The following is a 19,778-nucleotide window of genomic DNA, read 5'->3' on the forward strand; positions in this document are numbered from 1 at the left end:
GAAATAAACATTTGAAATATATGAGTTTGTATGTAATGTATGAATATAATATACAAGTTTCACTTTTTAAATGGAATTACTGAAATCAATCTACTTTTTCATGATATTCTAATTTTATGACCAGCACCTGTATTTTTGTTTTATAGATGTCACATTAAAATAGGATTGTGATGTTTTTTTTAGTTTAAATAGACACATAATTTACATATTTCTTTCAATTATTAACCCAAATATTTTGGGATTCCTTCATCAAGATTCACCTCTCAGCAGTAAAAAGTCAAATTAAAACACTAAGAAAACAGATTAAACTGATTCAGTAAAGTCCAAGAGAAACTATGTTAGGATGTTATGAAGTACATAAAACATTTTGTTCACATTGAGGTTGGTTTTGTGCCAACTGCAGTAAGGCAGGACTTCTTTTTTTTTCCAGCACTTATGTCTAGTCTTTTTGGTGAAGTTCCACTGCGGATGAGGACCACTCAGACTTTTTTGACTTCCTGTACTTGTAGGCAAGTAGGATGGTGGCCACCAAGAGGACCAGACCAATGACCAACAGGATCCACTGGCCAGCTATGGCGGATGAATCTTCTACACTCATTCCCAGGAAGTCCACTTTGTTCGTCTTAATGTCTTCTGTAGAACCTGAAGCAAGAAACAGCTAGATCACTGAGCTGCTAATTCTCAACAGGTATACTTTTTTGTATGAGCCTGACATGCTTTGACTGACTGTCAAGTTGGAGAAAAAATTCTGGATTACTTTCCCTAAAGAAAGAAATGGGGTTTTGTGAAGGGCTTATGAACAATTAATATCTTACCAGTTGCCAATAGTTCTTTGAATGGCCTCAGTTTGGACAAACACAAGTTTAAATCTGACCAGAATAATAAACTAACAGCTAATCCAAGCCAGACCAAGACTGAAGTGAACTGCTGTCACTTTAAAACACTGTAACGGTTCATGTGAACACTGCATGAAATACTTTATTTTCTTCTTTAAAAAAAAAAGTATATTTGCAAAACCTAACTTGTCATTTATCACAAAGAAACTTTAAGGGGACATTTTGCAAACATCACACTTGATTAACAAAGGGCCAAAGCCACAAGACATTTGTGGAGCTTTAAGCTCTCAGCGGAGGAGTTTATCAGTTAAAAAAAAAAGGTCAAAACATTGGCTTCAACTTACAGTAAACAGCCCAAGAACTGACTGAGACTAAAAATCTATCTTCAAGGTAAACTAAATACCCTATCTGTGAGCCAAAATGATTTAACCTCTTCCTCAGTCACTGCAATGAAGTGATTATCAATATTATTTTCTATAACAAACACGACTTTAAATACCTCTGCGTCCTCATAACCTTTGTGTACTTAAAACATACATAGCTGAATGTTACTTTAACAGCTTGTTTTTATAATGTTATATAACATTTATTTGCTGACCTACATGTCAGACACCATAGAAATATGACCCTGTTATAAAACTTTTCTGTCTCCACTTGATCTCTATAGTACGATGAGAACAAAATGTGCTACAAACTAGCGTGATCTCTGTAGAAACAACTGTTCATGGTTATCACAGGAAACATTAAAAAGCAAATTGATAACATCTAAGGGTAAAAAGAAGAAAAAACTTGAACTTTATTACTCATTTCCTCCCTAGTATTAAAACATTCTTCTTTCCACCAACAGATGGTGCTTTTTGACACCTCTGCATCTCAAGATGTTTAGCTTCAACTCTATACAGAAACTGCAGCTACAGCCAGCATTTAGAGAACATCTAAATGGCACTTATTCACTCATCCCTGTATTTATTGTCTGCACTTTAACCTTTCGAACACTTGTGTTTTCTTTACCCCAGTATCTGTCTAGCTCTCAGTCAAATATTTCAACAATCTAATCTCCATGCATCCTTTCAGCAGGATCTCATCAGTAAAACAAGAGTGGGTGATTGATTTCACAGCGAGGTAATGCAGAACAGCAAAACCAGATGAATCTTAGAAGAAGTTCAACAACATTTTGCTTTGAACATGTAAAAACCTATTTTGTGCAAACTTCATGCATGTTTCTGTGAGTGTATTAAAATGTGTGAGTGCATGTTGGACGTACGTGTGTCAGGTTTCCAGTTGTACTCGGGCCATCCACGAACATCTTTGTTCTTGTTGTTCTCTGCCTCCAGCCAGTCAATGAGAGGTTTGAAATACTGCATGAGAGGCTGGGCACTCATTTTGGACTGACCGGTGATCATGGCCATGGCTTCAGGCCAAGGCTTACTGCTACCCAGCTTCATCACATCGCTGCAAACAGCAATACAAACTGAGGTCAGGGCAGACGAGGATAAGTTGTGCAGTTTAGTATTTATTTGAATGTTTTCAATGGCTATTGACCGAGAATTATGCGGGTACTAACCCCAGCAGCTTTCCGGCTTCTTGAGATTTGTAGATGTCACATGTGTGCAGAGGCCCAACATGCTTAGCAGCATCACAAAGAGCCTTGTGGAACTGAAACTGAATGACAAAGCTAACAAAATACCTGAAAATAATAAAATGCATCATGTTAGGTTTATAGAAATGTAATGCTACAGACAGATGCTGTTACAACAGTTAAGAAAATTTCTGAAGAAATCAGTAATTGTGCAAATGCATCTGCTGCCCAAAATTTTTTAATTTTATTTTGTCTTTGTTGTAAATTTTGACCAGGATAGTAACAAAGGTGCATCTATGATTATGCATTGGCACCCTTAGTATTAATTTTAAGCCGCGTGACACAAAGTAAGAACATACCACGGTGTGCTCTTCATCACATTTATCTTATCTGTGCCTGTGTTCAGTTCTAACGTTGTCCAATTTGTTTTGCAAAGTCATGCAGTTTTACCTGACGTAGGGCACGTTTGCGGGGATGTGGAACTTTGCACCTGGGTCAAAGTCGTACTCAGTGCGTGTTACTGGAGGACACAGGCCCTGGTACTTCAATCTGTAATAGACAATCTAACGGTTTAGTAAATCACTGGAAACGTTATCAACCATTTACACGTTGTGATCACCACTGTACTCTGAAATAATAATGCTCTTGGTAAACTTTACCTCAAGTTCCACCATTCTTTATTGTACTCTGTTGATGGGATACGCCCATCAAAAACCTTCCACCTCCACTGATCCATCAGGAAGCCAAAAGGCAGGAAAGCAATCTTGTCAAGTGCCATGCTCATCAAAAAGTTGATATCGCTTTCTACATGAGGGCCAGAAATAAGGAAAACCTTGAGGGAATGTCTATTAAAGCACCATATCTTTTTACAGAACTTTGTTATTCTTACTCACCATGGTTGGTCTCAACTTTGTCCAGGAGGCCAATGCTTTGCAGGTGTTTGGGTGTGGAGACAGACAGGGCGAGAACGTCTCCGATGGCCTCGTGGAAGCCTGGGTTGGCTCCATCACGGAACGACACCGGCTGATCTTTGTACTGCAGGAAGTACTGAACGTGGCCCATCTCATGGTGCACTGTGACCAGGTCATCCATGGTCACAACTGTGCACTGTTTTATCCTGGAGACACGAACAAAGATTAAATTACAGTTACTTCTACAGGCAAAGAAGAAATGCCATGACTACATTTTCTATTACTTAAACAGTCGAATAGCAGACACTTAAAATTCATAAAGAGAAAGAAGCCAACAAAAGCTCAAGTGAGTGTCTCAATTAAAATAAATGAGACACTTGTCCACTAAAATGTAAAATTAATGATCTTTAGACTGGGAATGGTTAATGTCCCATGTGCCTTCAATTAAATCTGTATAGTGTTAGAGATCTTAGGATCTAAGAAGTGTCTGGAAGCCCAATAAAAATGCAATGAAGTTCAACCTGAAGTCTTTTCGGTTATAGAAGTCCCACGCAGAAGCATGGCACACCACCTGCCGTCCGTCACTTGGCTTCTCAAGCATAGATTTGTCCCAAAATTCTTTGGGCATTGGCAGAAGACCCAGAGAGGTGAAAAATCTATCCGACTCCTGAAACATCCTGGTAGCATTCCAGCCCTGGAAGAAAGTATGTAGTTATGCTGACAGTTTTGCTGGAAATTCTTTGCCGTTTTTAATTAAATGGAGAAACCAACAGCAACTTTAGGAAGACAATGACAAGATTTGGTGTAAAGAAATGACAGTTCAAGAAAGAATAGGGCATAACATATTTGTCTTTTGTGCACACTTTACTCTATAGATGTCCTGAAAGTAACTTGCAAAAACAATTTAATATTTAAATTTTAAAACTGCAAAATGGCTAGAAGAACAGTGTGAGTTTGATATATGTGTGTGTGTGTGTGTATACTGGAGTGGTTATAATGCTATAGATGCATTCATTTACCTGAGCCACCATAGCTGGTGTAGCATCAACCTGCGTGGCATCTGGGTAGGGTATGACTAGATCCATTATCCCAGACCAGGTCTGAGCCCACATGTTGCCTGAAAGGACAGAACAACAATAATACTTCATATTTCTGAGTCAAAGAGGTCAGAGCACAAAGTCATCCTCTGTCGTGACAGCATTTAACCAAGTAGGATTAACGGTTGTGAGCCAGTCAAGTCTTTAACCGTGTGGAACTGTCACACATAATCTTACGCTCGGTGCCTTCGAAAGAAAATTAAATCCAAAGGCATCTGCAGCCAAAGACATAACATCAACAAGGAAAGCTCCCGCGTAAAAGGAGAGTTTGGATATCATATAAAACTGTCTGAAAGGGATTTTTTTTGATGAGCCTGGAATAACCTGAATATGAAGAAAGCCTAAAGATTTCATAATTTCCACCCAAAAGCTCCAAACTTACCCAGCAGATGAGCAGGAATGGGCCCCTTTAGGTTGATGTACTTGGAGCCATACTTTTTGTACAGAGCCCTTCGAACGTATGCATGTACGTTCAGATAGAGCGGCTCCAGCTCCTTCCACAGAGTCTCCAGGTCCTCCTCAAAGGTGGGGGTTTCATACAGAGACCGCCAAAAAGCTCCATTATCAGAATGACCTACAGAGATTAGCAGAGTCTTCAGTGGTGTGTGTTTCAATGTGGTCACACTCAGTCATACTCTAAATTCCTGATCAGGTCAGGGTTTCACAGGTTGGCCCCACACAGCCAACACTGTGGTCTGCCCACAGATTATGAAGCATGGTATGTAAATATCCAAAATAAATTCTCTGTACTGTAATATAGATGTGAAAACTCAAAGACCTCTTGACTCCGGTCAGCACAGTGTAGTACTAATTTATATGCTAGTTCATATAATGAGTGAGACTACTTAAGAAAAAAAAATAATAAAACAGATGGTAGGGGACTTTAGCAAACCTAATGTTGCCATATACCAACACTATCACAACACTTATCAACACTGATCACAACATAAACAAAAAAAGAGCTAATTTTTTTCATTAATTTTTATGCTTTCTTTTAGGAAGTTCGTTCAAAGGATCCAGGAAATATGTTTAGGGCAGTTTGCCCCTGGTATGATTGACTATAGTAAATTTGTTTTGGGTGAGGGCCCAGGCCATTGATCACTAGACTTCCCTTGGGAACCTAAAAGTTGAAACCAGAACAAGATCAGTGTTCCTATAAGCTGGTTCTAACACAAGTGTAAAGTTCCACCTTCTCCATATAAATGAACGAGACATTGGACTCGTTTTTTTCTCTGGTGTTGATTTGTGTAGTTCTTACATATACTGTAAGTTTAAATATTAATTTTCTTACATGTTTAGCCGTAATTTGTTATTTTATGCTTTAAAGAATGGTCATGCATGCTAGTGTAGAGTCATCCAGGACATGGTAAATCCAAAAAAGGTTAAAATCAAAAACAACTGCACTTCTGTTCTGCAGCTGAAGACGTTTCGCTTCTCATCCAAGGAGCTTTATCAATTCAAAAGTTCCTTGGATAAGAAGCAAAACATCTTCAGCTACAGAATACAAGTTCAGTTGATTTTGCTTTTTTAATCTTTTTTTTTTTGGTAAAGAATGAGTCACATAACACTGAGTGGGGGCTAGTAGTCAGGGCTTAAAGCTCCACATCCCTAGAGCTCAAACTCTGGCTCCAAAAATAAAAGATGACAGTGTCCATCAACGAGTTATGGCTTCAATTTTCAATAACAAAAGAAGGCAAAGACTCTTGGTCCATCATTTTTATGTCAATGGCCCAGACTAAACAAGATTGAGTAACCCTTAAGACCAAGAGACTACATTACTCTGCCCAAACTATGAATATCTAGGCCTCACCCTGGAGCCAGGCTTGGGAAATAGGTTTTCTATGATATTTGCCCATAGGCCCTGGCCCAGCACAGCCCAAACAAGCAACATGGACCCCACCCTCTTGTAGACCCATCATTTACAGGAGGAATCATATTGTGGTGTTTAATGGACTGGGCAATAGTCAGAGGCCTTGGTAGGCCAATCCCCAGTTGCTGAAATTAGCTTTAAGGACATGAATTGAACCAGTTACACTTCTTGCACTCTTTATTTTGAATTAGCTCTATATAAACTGAATTTAACAGATATGAGCTGTTAAAGCCTGAGAGTTTCCATCTCTGCATATAATCATAAAAGCAGTAACCATGCTTTCAAGTAGACAACACTCCATGCAAGTACAGATCTCAAACAGGCCCTTTTCAAAGCAAATGTTAATTTGGGGAATGGTCGGACTGCTGCATGATGGTTACAAAGAAATCTATTAAAGATTCAAATTAAACGTGTGATTTTTATACTGTGTGATGTCAAAACGCCTGCTGTTGGATTGGTATTAGGAAACTGAGTATAAGATGAATTTGCTCATAAAAACCACAGCCACATACTTTAAAATTAAATTAACTACTTCCTGTCCTCTGGCCAAGACCAACCTTCAAAATGTTTCTGGCAGAGACATTGGGGGTGATTGTTCATGCAGATGTATAATTAGGTCCATATGTTTTACCATTGAGTGTAGCAGCTTTGTTGGCCAGTTCAACATATCTCTTGTAATCCTGACGGAGTACTTTGCCAGCAGCATCTCTCCATCCTTTCCAGGCAAATAGCAGTTCATCGTAATCCCTAGACTCTGCCATGATCTTCTGGAGATCTGAGACACACATTTTATATTACAAACTACGGCCATTCAGCATAAAAAGTCTTACTCATGTTGGTTTCTCTTGCGAAACACTGAAAAGCAACTTGCATCACAGTGCTTAAGTTATAGCTGCTAAGAAACAATATACTTTCACTTTAGTATTGACATACCTGGATCCAACGGATAGCATTTCTCCTTGGATCTGCAAACCTCAGCCACGCTGTACTTGGTCTCCATGTTTGATATTAGAGTGTTATACTGCAAAACACACGCAAAGCTTTACATTTGGCCCAAAATGATACATTTGAGTTATAAATTATGTTCTTGACCTCTTTGTGTAAGAAAGTAACTGCATATCAGGGAAACAAGTGGAAACCTTTTGCATCTCAACAGAACAGGAGCAGACTCATGTTGGTTTTGTAACAAGCGCTTTTTTTGTGTGTGTGTGTTTTGCCTTCCTTCTAACACTAACATGACATTCTTAGCAGAATAATTCACACCAAGGTGCAAACCTAGTAGAAATAAAAATCCATTTTCCCTTACATCAGGCTAAAATAAATATAAAAATTGTATTCCCAGCATATTCTTAAAGGGCCAAGTGAGTTTAATATAATACCAAAAGATTATTATATTTATACATTTTAAATTGGTTCAATTGTTGAAGAATTTGACACAACCATGCAACATTTTTATTAACAGAAACAAAATTTAAAAATATATATTTTCTGAATTCAGCACAGGCTGCTGCTTTCTTTTTTGGATACGTCTTAACAGCTCACACAGTTGTTTAAAAAGGCCTAAAAGGTAACCTATATCATTCTTTGTCCAACTGTAAATGTGAACACACAAGGTTTAAAAACAGAAGGAACTAAGGTTTGTTTGTTTATGTCTGAATTGCAGCCAATTCTGCAGAAACCTCCAGAGTGAGAAACTTTTGAATGTAAAACCCATTTTTAGTCACACCTCTTCAAGCTCTGCTGAGGGCAGTGCAGCCCTCTCGATGTCGCTGAGTTTTTCAATGACACGTTTCACTGAGGGATCCTGGAAGTCAGAGATATCATACTTGCGAGCCTTCAGTCCATATTCCAGGGTGTGCTTCGACATGTCCAGGTTCTTCTCAAGCTAGGAGGAGAACAATAGGCATTCTGCATTTTGAGTTTAAGAAATTTGCTTGTTGGAAGATTTGATACATGCATGTTAGATTGGTTTGTTGGAGCATGCATACAATGATTAAGGAGTCAGTAGTTGATCTATTGAGAATTTTTTATTTTATGTCAATGCAAGATTTAAAATTAGACCAGCTGAAGTGATCAATGAAGCCATTAGAGAACAGTTCTCACCATGGTCTCTTTATTAGCTTCATTGATGTTAGTGTTGTATGCCCAGGAGGCTTCAGTGTACGCATTCCACACCACCTCAGCTGTGCTGTTATAGTCTTCCAGAAGTTTCTTTGCATCAAGCTCATCTGTATTCTTGTCTGGATAAAGGAGAGTTAATTAACGTGGAGAGCCATCACTGAAAACTGTGCCTAATCTAATTCTTACCGATATCATCAGGGTAGCCCTCAGGAATGGGTGGAACCCAATTGAATTCAGGCCATCCCAAGGTCTCATTCACATTTTGTTTCTTCAGCCATTCAATTACAGGCTCAAAGTATTTCATCAGTGAGGTGGCACTCATCTCCCTGGTGCCTATAGCCTCCTGAAGCACATCAGGCCAAGGTTTGGAAGAGCCAGCCTGTAGAACTTTCCTTGTGGGTGGGGGACAATATTTTATTACAAAGCATGAATAATGGATTTAAACTGGTGATTAGTTTACTTACTTCAGAATGGCTCCTGCTTCTACAGATTGGTAGATATCACATGTGTGCAGGGGGCCTGTGTGTTTGGCAGCCTGGCACAGTTTCTCATGAAACTGGAATTGCAGGATGAAGCTGACAAAATACCTGCATGAGATAAAGTTTATACAGAAGCTGTGGGTTGTCATCCTGACTGTTTTTCTTTCCTCAATTAAGAGAACCAACAGGAGTTCCTTTAACAGTGGCTCAACTTCTGCAACAAGCTTCCTTCTATTGTAGGGTCATTTAAGACACTCCTGCATACTCATTCTCACTCAAATTATCCTTCAAGTACATTTACTGAACATTTTAGGCATCCGTACAGTGTGCCAATTTTGTGTGCAGTAGTGCACCCTTCTGCAAAACCTATGATTTGTGGCACAAAGTTGAGCAGAAATTTAAGATTGTCTGATTCATGTTTAAGATTTTATTAACCTCATGATTGTGCTCACTTTATTAGCAGTCATGGAGGCAGAAGGACAGTACCTGATGTATGGTGTATTTCCAGGGATATGGTATTTTGCACCAGGATCAAAATGCTCTTCTGTACGTCTGGTGGGTGGGCAAATTCCTTGGTATTTTGTCCTTTTAAAAAAAAAGGAAAATAGTTCAAGAATTTCAAGTGTCTAGCATGCAACCATTTAAACATCAAGTGCCATAAGCCACACTATGCTAAATTATTCAAACCTGTAGCCATTTAAAGTAAATTCTGCATAATGTCCCACCTGAGGTACCACCACTCAGAGTTGTACTTCTCTGGAGGGGTGCTTCCACTAAACACACCCCATCTCCAGCGGTCAATAAGGTAGCCAAAAGGAAGGAAGGCTATCTTTTCCAGAGCCATCTTCAATAAGTAATTGAGATCAGTTTCTAGAGAAAAGTAGAACTTTCAAAACATGTTGCCTGTTCATCCACATCCATTTAACTGAGGGGTATTTGGTAATATTACCAGCATCGGAGGCCACAGACTCCAGCAGGTTGATTTTGTGCAGATGGTTTGGTGTCGTAACTGAAAGAGACATGACGTCACCAATAGCTTCATGGAAACCAGGGTTGGCTCCACGGCGGAAGCCCACAGGTTGGTCCTTGTACTGCAGGTAATACTGGATGTGCCCCATTTCATGATGAACCGTGGCGAGCTGTTCCATCGTCACTGTGGTGCACTGTTTAATCCTGAACAACATTAAACATTAAAACCCCATATCATCATGTAGCACAACAAATATGGAGATTTACCTGAAATCTTTGCGGTTGTAAAAGTCCCAAGCAGATGCATGACACACAACTTCTCGGTCATCAGGCTTAACAAGCATTGAGCCTTCCCAGAACTCTGTGGGCATCTCTGCTAAACCTAAAGATGTGAAGAACTCCTCAGCCACACGGAACATGTGAGTGGCATTATAGCCCTGAGAAAGACCCATTTGACAAAAGTCAGATCACCTAAAAACAGTTAATCCACCACTTCAGTAGAATAAGGGAAAGCTTGTCACACTCACTTGTTTGACCATTTCACCAGTCACATCCAGGTTGGGTTTATCAGGAAATGGGATCATCATGTCATAAATGTTGTTCCAAGTCTGGGCCCACATATTTCCTGAGGATGGAAACGTGATTAAATGGTCATTCTGACTTATTACATGTGACTAAAGGAAATGCCTTTTTGCAGAATGTTTATTCACTGCTTTAAATCATGACCCTGTACTTCCATTGTCTGACATGTTTGAGGTAGTTGGCCAATACCTTCAACTCTAATATTTAAAACAATTTTATTATTTTAATGCTGAAAATTCAAGTTAAACCACTTTTTAAAAAAAGTATGCATAAATCTTACCCAACAGGTGGGCAGGGATCGGTCCTTTAAGATTGATGTACTTGGGGCCGTAGAAATTGTAGAGCTTGCGGCGCACAAAAGCATGCAGGTTCAAGTAGAGTGGCTCGATGGTCCTGTAGAGTTTTTCCAGATCCTGCTCAAAAGTGTCACTTTCATACCAAGAGCGCCAATAAGCTCCAGTGTCTTCAAAGTCTAAAGAAAGGGGGTTTCTGTTCAGTCAGTTTTATTATTCTTTGTCATTTTATCTGAAACTTCAGAATATTGAATGCAATACTTTAAAAACAGTCAAAGGTCAAGGGTTAATTCTTACCATCAGCTTGTGATGCTTTGTTGCTGAGCTCCACAAACCTGGGATAATGCCGTTTCAGAGGCACACCTGATGCATTGTGCCAGCCTTCCCAAGCAAACAGCAACTGCTTGTAGCTTCTGGAACTGGCCATGATTTCTGTGATTTCTGCAATATAGACATTTTCCTCTCAGTCAAAAGATGAACAAAACTTCAGGTATAAAAACACATTAAAACTCAAAAGCAAAAAAAAAAAAAAAAAGGCAAGGTTCCCTGCAATATTTGAGATGCACTTGTATTTAAGCAGCTCTCCTCTCAAGTAGTGCTGCAAACCCTTTAAAATAAAGTTAAATTATGATGAGGTCGAAGTTGAAATGGTAATTTCTGGAAGTCCATCATAATAACCCATCTGGTTGAGTGACCATTTCCTTCTGGATTGTTTCCATAATGGAAACAACAGTAAACATTATGGTGCTTGTACTTTACCAGCAGAGCGCTCATTTCAGTTTACGAGCATTCTTAGCATAGATTGTTTTGCCCTGTACGTGCTGACAGGAGTTTCTCACAACTTCATAAAACAGTTGTAGCTCAAAACAAAGACTATTGTTCCCCATAAAGTCCAGTCACACTAGATGCTATCAATATGCAGTTTCTTTTGTGCCTCTATTTATAAAAAAAAAAAAAAAAAAAAAAAACTTGGAGACATCTTAACACTTCCTTTGGAGCCGCTTAATTCATTATGTTCATCCTGTCCTGTTCCTAACGAGAACCGATAACATCAAAACCACTTACAGTGGTTTTGATTCCAGGACTCCTCCCTCCACAGTTCATTTCCTGTTCCTCAACATTGCTACGTTAATGTTGAATATTTACAGGATCTATACAATACATGGATCTTGCTCCTTAAACCAAGAATTCATAGTCATTACTCACCTGGTTCTAGGCTCCAGCTGATATTTGGCTGAGGGTGTACCTTAGCTGTGGAATAAATACTGTCCATGGTGCTGAGGATGGTGTTGAACTACAGACAAGGACAAACATTTGAGGTTTTTAAAAAAAAGACCAGCAGAGAGGACCTGTGTCACATCAATGTAAATTAGTGATTACAGACTACAAACAATCAAACCTCTTCTCTTTCAGCCTGTGGAAGGTTGGCAGGACCCAGCACCTTGACATTTTCTATCAGCTTCTTGTCTTCGGGGTTTGGGAGAGAGTTGAGAAGTGACTCAGAAAAGACATTCTTGGCCTTGAACCCCCAGGCTTCAGCGAAGGCTTGTTCTTCAAGGGCTGCTTTGACCTAAGACAAAGAGACAAGTTGGGCAATGAAAAATGTAAAATTTGTTGGGATTATTTTGAACAAAAGCTTGTGCAATAGTTTAAGCTGTGCGAGTCATTTTATTTTTGCTAGAATATTTGAAAAGCTCAGCAGTTAGGATATCCAGTGATCTGTACTGGGGGGAGGGGGGAGAGAAACCCATATCATCTGAGTCATTAACAACTTTCTTTCATTTAGGGATTAGGGGAGGCAATGCTGCTCTCCCTTTGCCCCACAGATAACCAGTTTTGTCAGAAAGCCTTCCAATTCCTCAGCTCTCCAAAAATGGGTTTTCTGACTATTCCGGACCCATTTGCCACTTACAGCCATTTTAAAGTTTTTCCCAGCAATGTTGATTTCAGACTACTGTGCCAGTTCAATAGATCACTGCATGCATTATGTGCTGCAGCACAAAAGGCAAGTAGGTCCAGGTCAAGCTGCTCTACTAAAAGGCAGAACTCAAGACAGGTTAATAGTCCACCAAGTTTTGCAACTTGCCAATTACTGTTATCCAACCTGCATCTTTTGGCCTTTGATGACAGTCTTGTTTGAGCACAATTACTACTTTGCCTGCATCTGCAACTTTGATTATGTGTAGTTTGTTGTGCATGAAGAAGGAAAAAAAAAACCAATGATTAATGAAACATCATGGGTGGGGGTGTTCATGACTCTAATGTTACATGCTAGCCTTACTTTTCAAACAAGACAAATTGAGCTAGAGAACTATTGTTGCTAAAGCTAAAATCGTGGTGCAATTATTTTGTATTCAAGTCATCAAGACGTCAGAGTTAACTCTCGTTCTGCAGGTGCAATTTCTCTTCCATAAAGTTGGAAATTTTACCAATAGCTACATTGCTCTTGCACAGAGACTGCTGGAGAAAGACCAGGTTCCTGAAACCCACAAAGTGGGTAAAGAAAATGGATGGATAGCAGAAAGTTCCAGCAACATGCAGCTCACTGGACAGAAGTGCATTTATGGAAGGTCTTATAAATTTAACAGACCCTCCTAAAATGAAGAGGTTATTTTACATAAGCAGGCATAATCTATGAACTTTATACTTTTTGACTCTTCAGATAGTGTCCAAGCTTGGCTCCTGTACTGCTGCATTGTGGTATTAGTTGCCTCAAACTAGAATTTATGTCTTTTCTTGCAACTGTCAGAGCTAGAAAGCTGCACCTTCCTCTGATCAATAAAGCATCAGTTTGACAAAAGGACAGATAATCTTAAAAAAAAAAGTCACCATTGTGTGCATGCTCACCTATAGCCTCAGTGAATCTGAAGTGCTTCTCTTTATTACACTCTGAAAGGTGTTCTCACAGTAATGACAAGAGCTTGAATTGATTGCATCGAGGCTCAGTACTTGTGCTGAAGATTAATCCATTTTTAGTCTCAATTTGTAAAGGCCATTTTGTGTTTCATAGACCCGAGTTTCTGCCAAAAATGATGGCGTTGTAGCTTCACATTTAGGCACAATAGGCAAGGAGTCATTTTAAAGAAGTTCTAGTGTTTGGACAGATCGGTACACACTATCAAAGTGCAGTGAGTTGTTGGCCACACGCTCCACTTGTTCACACAGTATGAGAGCAGCTTCTCACTGAAATGTCTTATCCGACTCTGCAGACATCACTACAATAACAGGCTTACTCGGTTCACCAAAAACACTTTCCAGCCTGCCGACACCCATCTATCCACACAGCTCACCATTTCAGCAAAAACAAATTACGGTAAAGATAAGGACAAACTTTTGCTGAACCTGGGACCTCATCAAGGTTTTCCTGCTACACATTTTACCATTTCTCCATTATCTCCTCTACTCATTTATCCTTTACTGATTGCACATGTCAAGGGTGAGCACTAAGGTTTAAGAAAAGTAAACTTTAACATCTACAGTTCTCAACGCAGTTTAAATAAACTATATTCTACTCAATGTTTCTAATCATCAGGGCTGTTTTAAGAGTTTGTTTTGTTCCTTTTTAATTTTTAAAAAGGTAGGTTGGCATTTTATTTTGGGTTTCAAAGAGCAGAAGTTACAGATCTACCAAGTTTTCCTCAGTTTGTTTGCTTCTCTACACAGAAGTAGTGTCATATGTACAAAAATAACCAAGCATGGGACCAAGGAGGAAACCTTAGAGCAACTGCATGTCTGTGTGAATGCCAGGTGGCTAAATATGTACATCTGGCAACTCCTTTTACAAAAAGTATTGTTAAGGCTCATCTTCAAATCATCAAAACATTCTTTTAATTAGTCTTTATTTCTCGTCAATGAACAGATTGAGCTCTTTGGCAACATGTAAACCGATTATTTGTGCCATTTGTACGAAACCAAACAACTAGGGGGGAAAAAAATACAAAATTAGGAAAAGTCCCTGTTGACAAAACTGCTGAGACATTCTGCAGCAGGACCTCACAAAGTGGAGGCCACATGCACACCTGTTCAGAATGAAGCTTAGATAAGTGTTGGGACAGCTGCGCAGCTGGCCACTTTCTGACAGCAAATATTTTCATAGTGGACTGTAATAGCTTATTTGTGTGCGCAAAAGCAAAAATTCACACCACAGGCACTAAAAACCTGATTCTTAGTTGCAGGGAAAAATGCCAGCAGTGTCAGGGAGGAAACTGAGCATGGAATTCTGGAGGGAGAGGAATAATGTTTCCTCTCCAAGTCACGCAGAGCTCAGCTCCACAGAAACGTTTGCCCTGCGTGCATCTGTAGTGACAAAATGCCAGTAGGCTATAATCAGACTGGGAACCAGGAGACTTAGCTCCTACCTGAAGCTTGGAGTTGTGTTCTGTTAGGTTGGTGTTGTAGTTCCAGCTGGCAGACGCGCTGTAGAAGAACACGTCCTCAGCAGTGCTGTTGTAGTCGCGGAGGAACCTGAGCGCATCAGAGGTGCTGTTTGTGTAGTCCCCTGGCAGCCAGCTCTCTGGCAGAGCTTCACACAGCACCAAGACTGGCAGCAGCAGCAGAAGGGACCTGACTAACCTGTCCACGAATGTACCCATGGTTAGCCCCCACTTCAAACAAAGTAGGAAAAAAAAATCTCCAACAAACTGTTTCTCTCCTCCAGCCTAACTGCTGAAGCGCGTAGAAACCAACAAGCGCTTCTTTATAAGCGCCACTTTAACCCAGCCCACACTACTTCTTTTTTTTTAACCCACCTTACAGCTGAAATTGCCCCAACCAATCAGCTCACAGAGCAGAGGCGGAGCAAACTGGCGCAATCAGCTGCGCCAGGTCAGGTTGATTATCTCCAAAGTTAACGCGCGCAATCACCATCCGGATGGATCCCCACCCAAAAAAAAGCGCACCACAGCTGACGGTGTTCCTGCAAAACAAGAGGCAGATCAGAACTAAATCTTCATGCCTGAATGTCCAGCGGAGTGAAGGCTCCTCAATAAGCAGCGCAGCAGTTGAGAGTCTGGGAGGGACTCCACATATTTTACTCTGTTCCCTTTTTCAGCTTGGAGACAAGAGAGGGAGGGAGGGGGAGTTTAAACACAGGAGGGGGAATGAAAGAGAGGAGTAGAAAGAAGGGGAAAAAAGTGGAAGGAGTACAAGTTGACCTAAAATCCAGCATGGATTTATTCATATATGCGTAAAAATATCTTCTCTTCAGTCCTGATCTACAATACAAGTGAGAGTATAACTGTAAAACCAAGGATTTGATATTTCCCCAGAACTTTATTTTCTTGGAAAAAGATGTGAACTTTCCTCTGGAAGCCAATTTCTGCCACTTGGATTAAAACTAACAAAAAAAAACCCTTCCAATTCAGAATTATGAGACGCTAAACCATAATGATGTTATTTCATTGCCCTGGAATCCTTTTAAGAGAGCCGCAGAACTGACTAAAGTACACAAAACATCAGCTCAGACTCAACACAGGAATATTATTTAGTTTTTGGTCACACAAGAGACTTTTTTTGTTGTTGTTGCATACAATTGCTTTTTTGGCACTCTCAAACCTAACTGATCGAATTAAGGACAACAAAAGCAAGTCGGTCTTGATTTTGAAAAATGAATGAAAGCCTTTATGTGATTGTTACACATGTTTTGAGTCATGAAAACGAGAACTCGGATGAAGTCTGGTTACAGATGTAGAAGCAGATGTGCATCTGTAGTCGTTTAAGACCCTAATCTGATCAGCTCATGAGTATAAATCCTACAGTAGCTCTTCACTTTAGCTTTGTAAGGCTCCTCGCAAATTTCTGAGGGAAAAATTTTGACTATTCTTTTCTCCACTTAGTTTATTAGGTTCTCGAGATGTTTGTCTCCCATTCATACAGATTTTGCAGCATTGATCAATAGTGTTTTTATTACAGCTGCAGATAGCTTTGTTGTATTAGCATACACACACGTTTTCAAATATCTGAGAGCTCATTTTGCACATCGGCAAGATCCCAATGACTGGATTATCTGTATTTCCAACACTGAAGCAGCTACATCTACATGTAATTGATATGGTTTATGATGTTCAATAGACTCTTATTGGGCTTTAAACAAGTAAGCGGCTGTGTTTCCTGGAGAAATAGGCTGAATAGTTGTTGATAACCTCTTCATTCAGAAACAAATGTGTAATCAGATATTTGGTGTTCGAAGTAAATAAACTGATAGGACTCTGTTTAGCTGCTTCAAGGTTGAGTTTAGAGCCCTTTATGATAAAAGGCGTCAGCATTGGCAAGAGGCAAGACTGAAGGAGTTGACACGGTGAGCATATTTTTCCCAGATAAGACAAAAGGAGTCATTATCGCAGGCTTGATTGGGCTGTCACAAGTTCAGCTTTGGATTGCTGGAAAAATACACACACACACACACTTAAAGAGGAGCTTAGTTCTGCTTCAGTCAGGCCACCAGAGGTTACGTTCCATATCTATGGTGCCATATAGCAGATCTCTATAAAAAGATACCAGACTTCTCATAAAACTCTGTTGTTTTCCACTCAAACGTGTGTCACATGAAGGGGTCTGGCTATTTACTGAAAAAAAAAATGCATCCTGGCTGGGCATGGGCAGATGGAAAACTGATGAACCGGTGGTGGGTATGCATGTTTCTGAGATGAGTGAGAGGGGTTTTTTTGTTGTTTTTTTTACACTCACACACGAGACTGATGATGCATTGTCATGATACTTGAGCACACGTCAGAGAAACCACAATCTATTTCAAGAGAGACATCATGAGCTCAAAAAAATTCCGCTTGCTGCTGAAAAACTGGAAAAGTTTTGAGCCGCAGGTGCCTGAAGACAGGTGGGATTCAAACTTACAATTGCTTAGAAATAAAAAAGAAACTGCCCTCAATGAAAATAACTGCTGCCGCACGCATGTGTGTGTGCCCTGTCATTGTTACTTCTCTTGCAGTCTCTCTCTCTGCGACTGTAATTGAATTTGCTTTTCCTTTAATAGAAGCCTGTGAGGTGTGAAGAGGCTGTGATAGAACACATCCAATCTCCTCCAGCTCGTATTTGTTTCTCACTGTGGGATGACGCTGCAGGAGAGAAGACATTAATGTGTAGAGGAGATATTGGAGGTCAAAAAGAACCTTATTGTAGATTTTTTTTTATTATAAAAACATACATCTATGGTTGTATTTATTTTTCATTTGAGACATTAAAGTAACTCTTAAACAGATCCACCCATCTATATTTTCTGTCAGATTTATCCTCTTGTGTCTGACATGTCAGGCAAAAGCCGGGCAATAATGTCTTTGCCTATGTCTGTGTGTATGTTTGTCTGTCTGTTAGCAAATTATCTAATGAACCTCTGGGTGAGTTTTAATGAAACTCTCAGAAAGTAATGAAGATCTATACTATGAACTTTGGCAGGTAGACCAGTTCAAGATGGCCACCATAGCAAATCAGCCTTGGAAAGCACAAAAATGTCTATAAGTCAGTCGGTTTTACAGATATTGAGCTAAAGTTTGGTGTGGTAGGAGTTGAGTGTTACCTCCAAGACATACTTCGAGTACTAACAGGTCGCGGAAGATCTTTGTTTCAAACTTTGGCATCAACCCTGTTTGTCTGTTAGCAAAATTTCTCACAAACCACTGGAAGGGTTTTATCCAGACTTGCAAAAAACCAGTCAGTATCTAGTGTGACCTCCTTCGCATAGAGTTGATCAGGTTGTAGATTGTGGCCTGTGAAATGTCGGTCCACTTCTTTTCAATGGCTGTGCAAAGTTGTTGGATATTGTCAGGAACTGGAACTCGTTGTCATATACGCCAATCCAGAGCATCTCAAACATGCTCAGTGAGTGACATGTCCGGTGAGTCTGCTTGCCATGCGAGAACTGGGATGTTTTCAGCTTCCGGGAATTGTGTACATATCCTTGCAACATGGGGCCGTGCATTATTATGCTGCAACATGAGGTGATGGTCCTGGTTGAATGGCACAACAATTGTTACAATATCTCTGTGCATTCAAAATGCCATCAATAAAATGCCCCTGTGCTGCCCATACCATAACCCCACCGCCACCACAGGCCACTTGACTAACGACATTGACATCAGCAAACCATTCACCCACACAACATACACACACGCATCTGCCCTGAACAGAGAAAACCAGGATTCATCCGTGAAGAGAACACCTCTCCGATGTGAGTATTTGCCCTCTCAAGTCAGTTACAACGACAAACTGCATTAAGGCGGAGACACTGATTAGGAAGACAGGCAGACAGTTGAGCTTCTCTGAGATGGTTTCTGACAGTTTGTGCAGAAATGCTTTGGTTATGCAAACTGATTGTTGCAGCAGCCGTCCGGGTGGCTGGTCTCAGGCAATCATTGAGGTGAATATGTTGGATGTGGAGGTCCTGGGCTGGTGTGCTTACACGTGGCTTGAGGTTGTGAGGCCAGATGGACGCACTGCCAAATTCCCTAAAACGTCGTTGGAGACGGCTTTTGGTAGAGAAATGAACATTCAGCTCAGGGGCAACAGCTCTGGTTGACATTACTGCAGTCAGCATGCCAACTGCACGCTCCCTGCAAACTTGCAACATCTGTGGCATTGTGCTGTGTGATAAAACAGCACGTTTCAGAGTGGCCTTTTATTGTGGCCAGACTAAAGCACACCTGTGTAATAACCATGCTGTCTAATCAGCATCTTGATATGCCACACCTGTGAGGTGGATGGATTAACTCAGCAAAGGAGAAGTGCTGACTAACACAGGTTTACACAAACTTGTAAATAATATGTGAGAGGAAAAAGGCCTATTGTGTACATAGAAAAAGTCTTAGACCTTTGAGTGCAGCTCATGAAAAATGGGAGCAAAAACAAAGTGTTGCATTTCTATTTTTGTTCAGTATATCTCATGAAGCAATAGATTCATTTCAATAAAACTCAAATAGCAACCATTGGCTGCATATCTACAGCTGATTAGGTTTTGGAATCAACCCAAATCAAGATGGCTGTCACAGCTAATCAAACTCAGCCAACATGAAAATGTCTTTAAGTGAGACAAT

General features: G+C 40.1%; 1 protein-coding gene across 1 annotated transcript; it reads right to left on the reverse strand.

The window, feature by feature from the left end:
* Positions 1 to 103: 103 nt before the first annotated feature.
* Positions 104 to 15,429, reverse strand: ace (angiotensin I converting enzyme (peptidyl-dipeptidase A) 1). The gene is made up of 25 exons (XM_017418605.3): positions 15,096 to 15,429; positions 12,137 to 12,307; positions 11,944 to 12,031; positions 11,035 to 11,178; positions 10,725 to 10,916; positions 10,390 to 10,487; positions 10,130 to 10,299; positions 9,843 to 10,066; positions 9,619 to 9,763; positions 9,380 to 9,478; positions 8,879 to 9,001; positions 8,601 to 8,806; positions 8,397 to 8,533; positions 8,020 to 8,178; positions 7,227 to 7,314; positions 6,925 to 7,068; positions 4,806 to 4,997; positions 4,346 to 4,443; positions 3,848 to 4,020; positions 3,309 to 3,532; positions 3,075 to 3,219; positions 2,866 to 2,964; positions 2,401 to 2,523; positions 2,101 to 2,288; positions 104 to 642 (listed from the first exon to the last, which is right to left on the reverse strand). Exons 1-25 carry the CDS (start codon positions 15,327 to 15,329, stop codon positions 440 to 442), a joined length of 3,867 nt encoding a protein of 1,288 aa, XP_017274094.1. The 5' UTR covers positions 15,330 to 15,429; the 3' UTR covers positions 104 to 439.
* Positions 15,430 to 19,778: the final 4,349 nt, after the last annotated feature.

The sequence above is a fragment of the Kryptolebias marmoratus genome, linkage group LG17, assembly GCF_001649575.2.
Source record: "Kryptolebias marmoratus isolate JLee-2015 linkage group LG17, ASM164957v2, whole genome shotgun sequence".
In the NCBI taxonomy this organism is placed as follows: domain Eukaryota; kingdom Metazoa; phylum Chordata; class Actinopteri; order Cyprinodontiformes; family Rivulidae; genus Kryptolebias; species Kryptolebias marmoratus.

Coding starts and splice junctions, on each gene's coding strand:
- ace (XM_017418605.3), bottom strand. CDS start 15,329: ATGGGTACATTCGTGGACAGGTTAGTCAGGTCCCTTCTGCTGCTGCTG. Junction 10,300..10,389: donor CTGGTGAAATGGTCAAACAA/GTGAGTGTGACA, acceptor GGTCTTTCTCAG/GGCTATAATGCCACTCACAT. Junction 8,807..8,878: donor GAAGCAGGAGCCATTCTGAA/GTAAGTAAACTA, acceptor CCCACCCACAAG/GAAAGTTCTACAGGCTGGCT.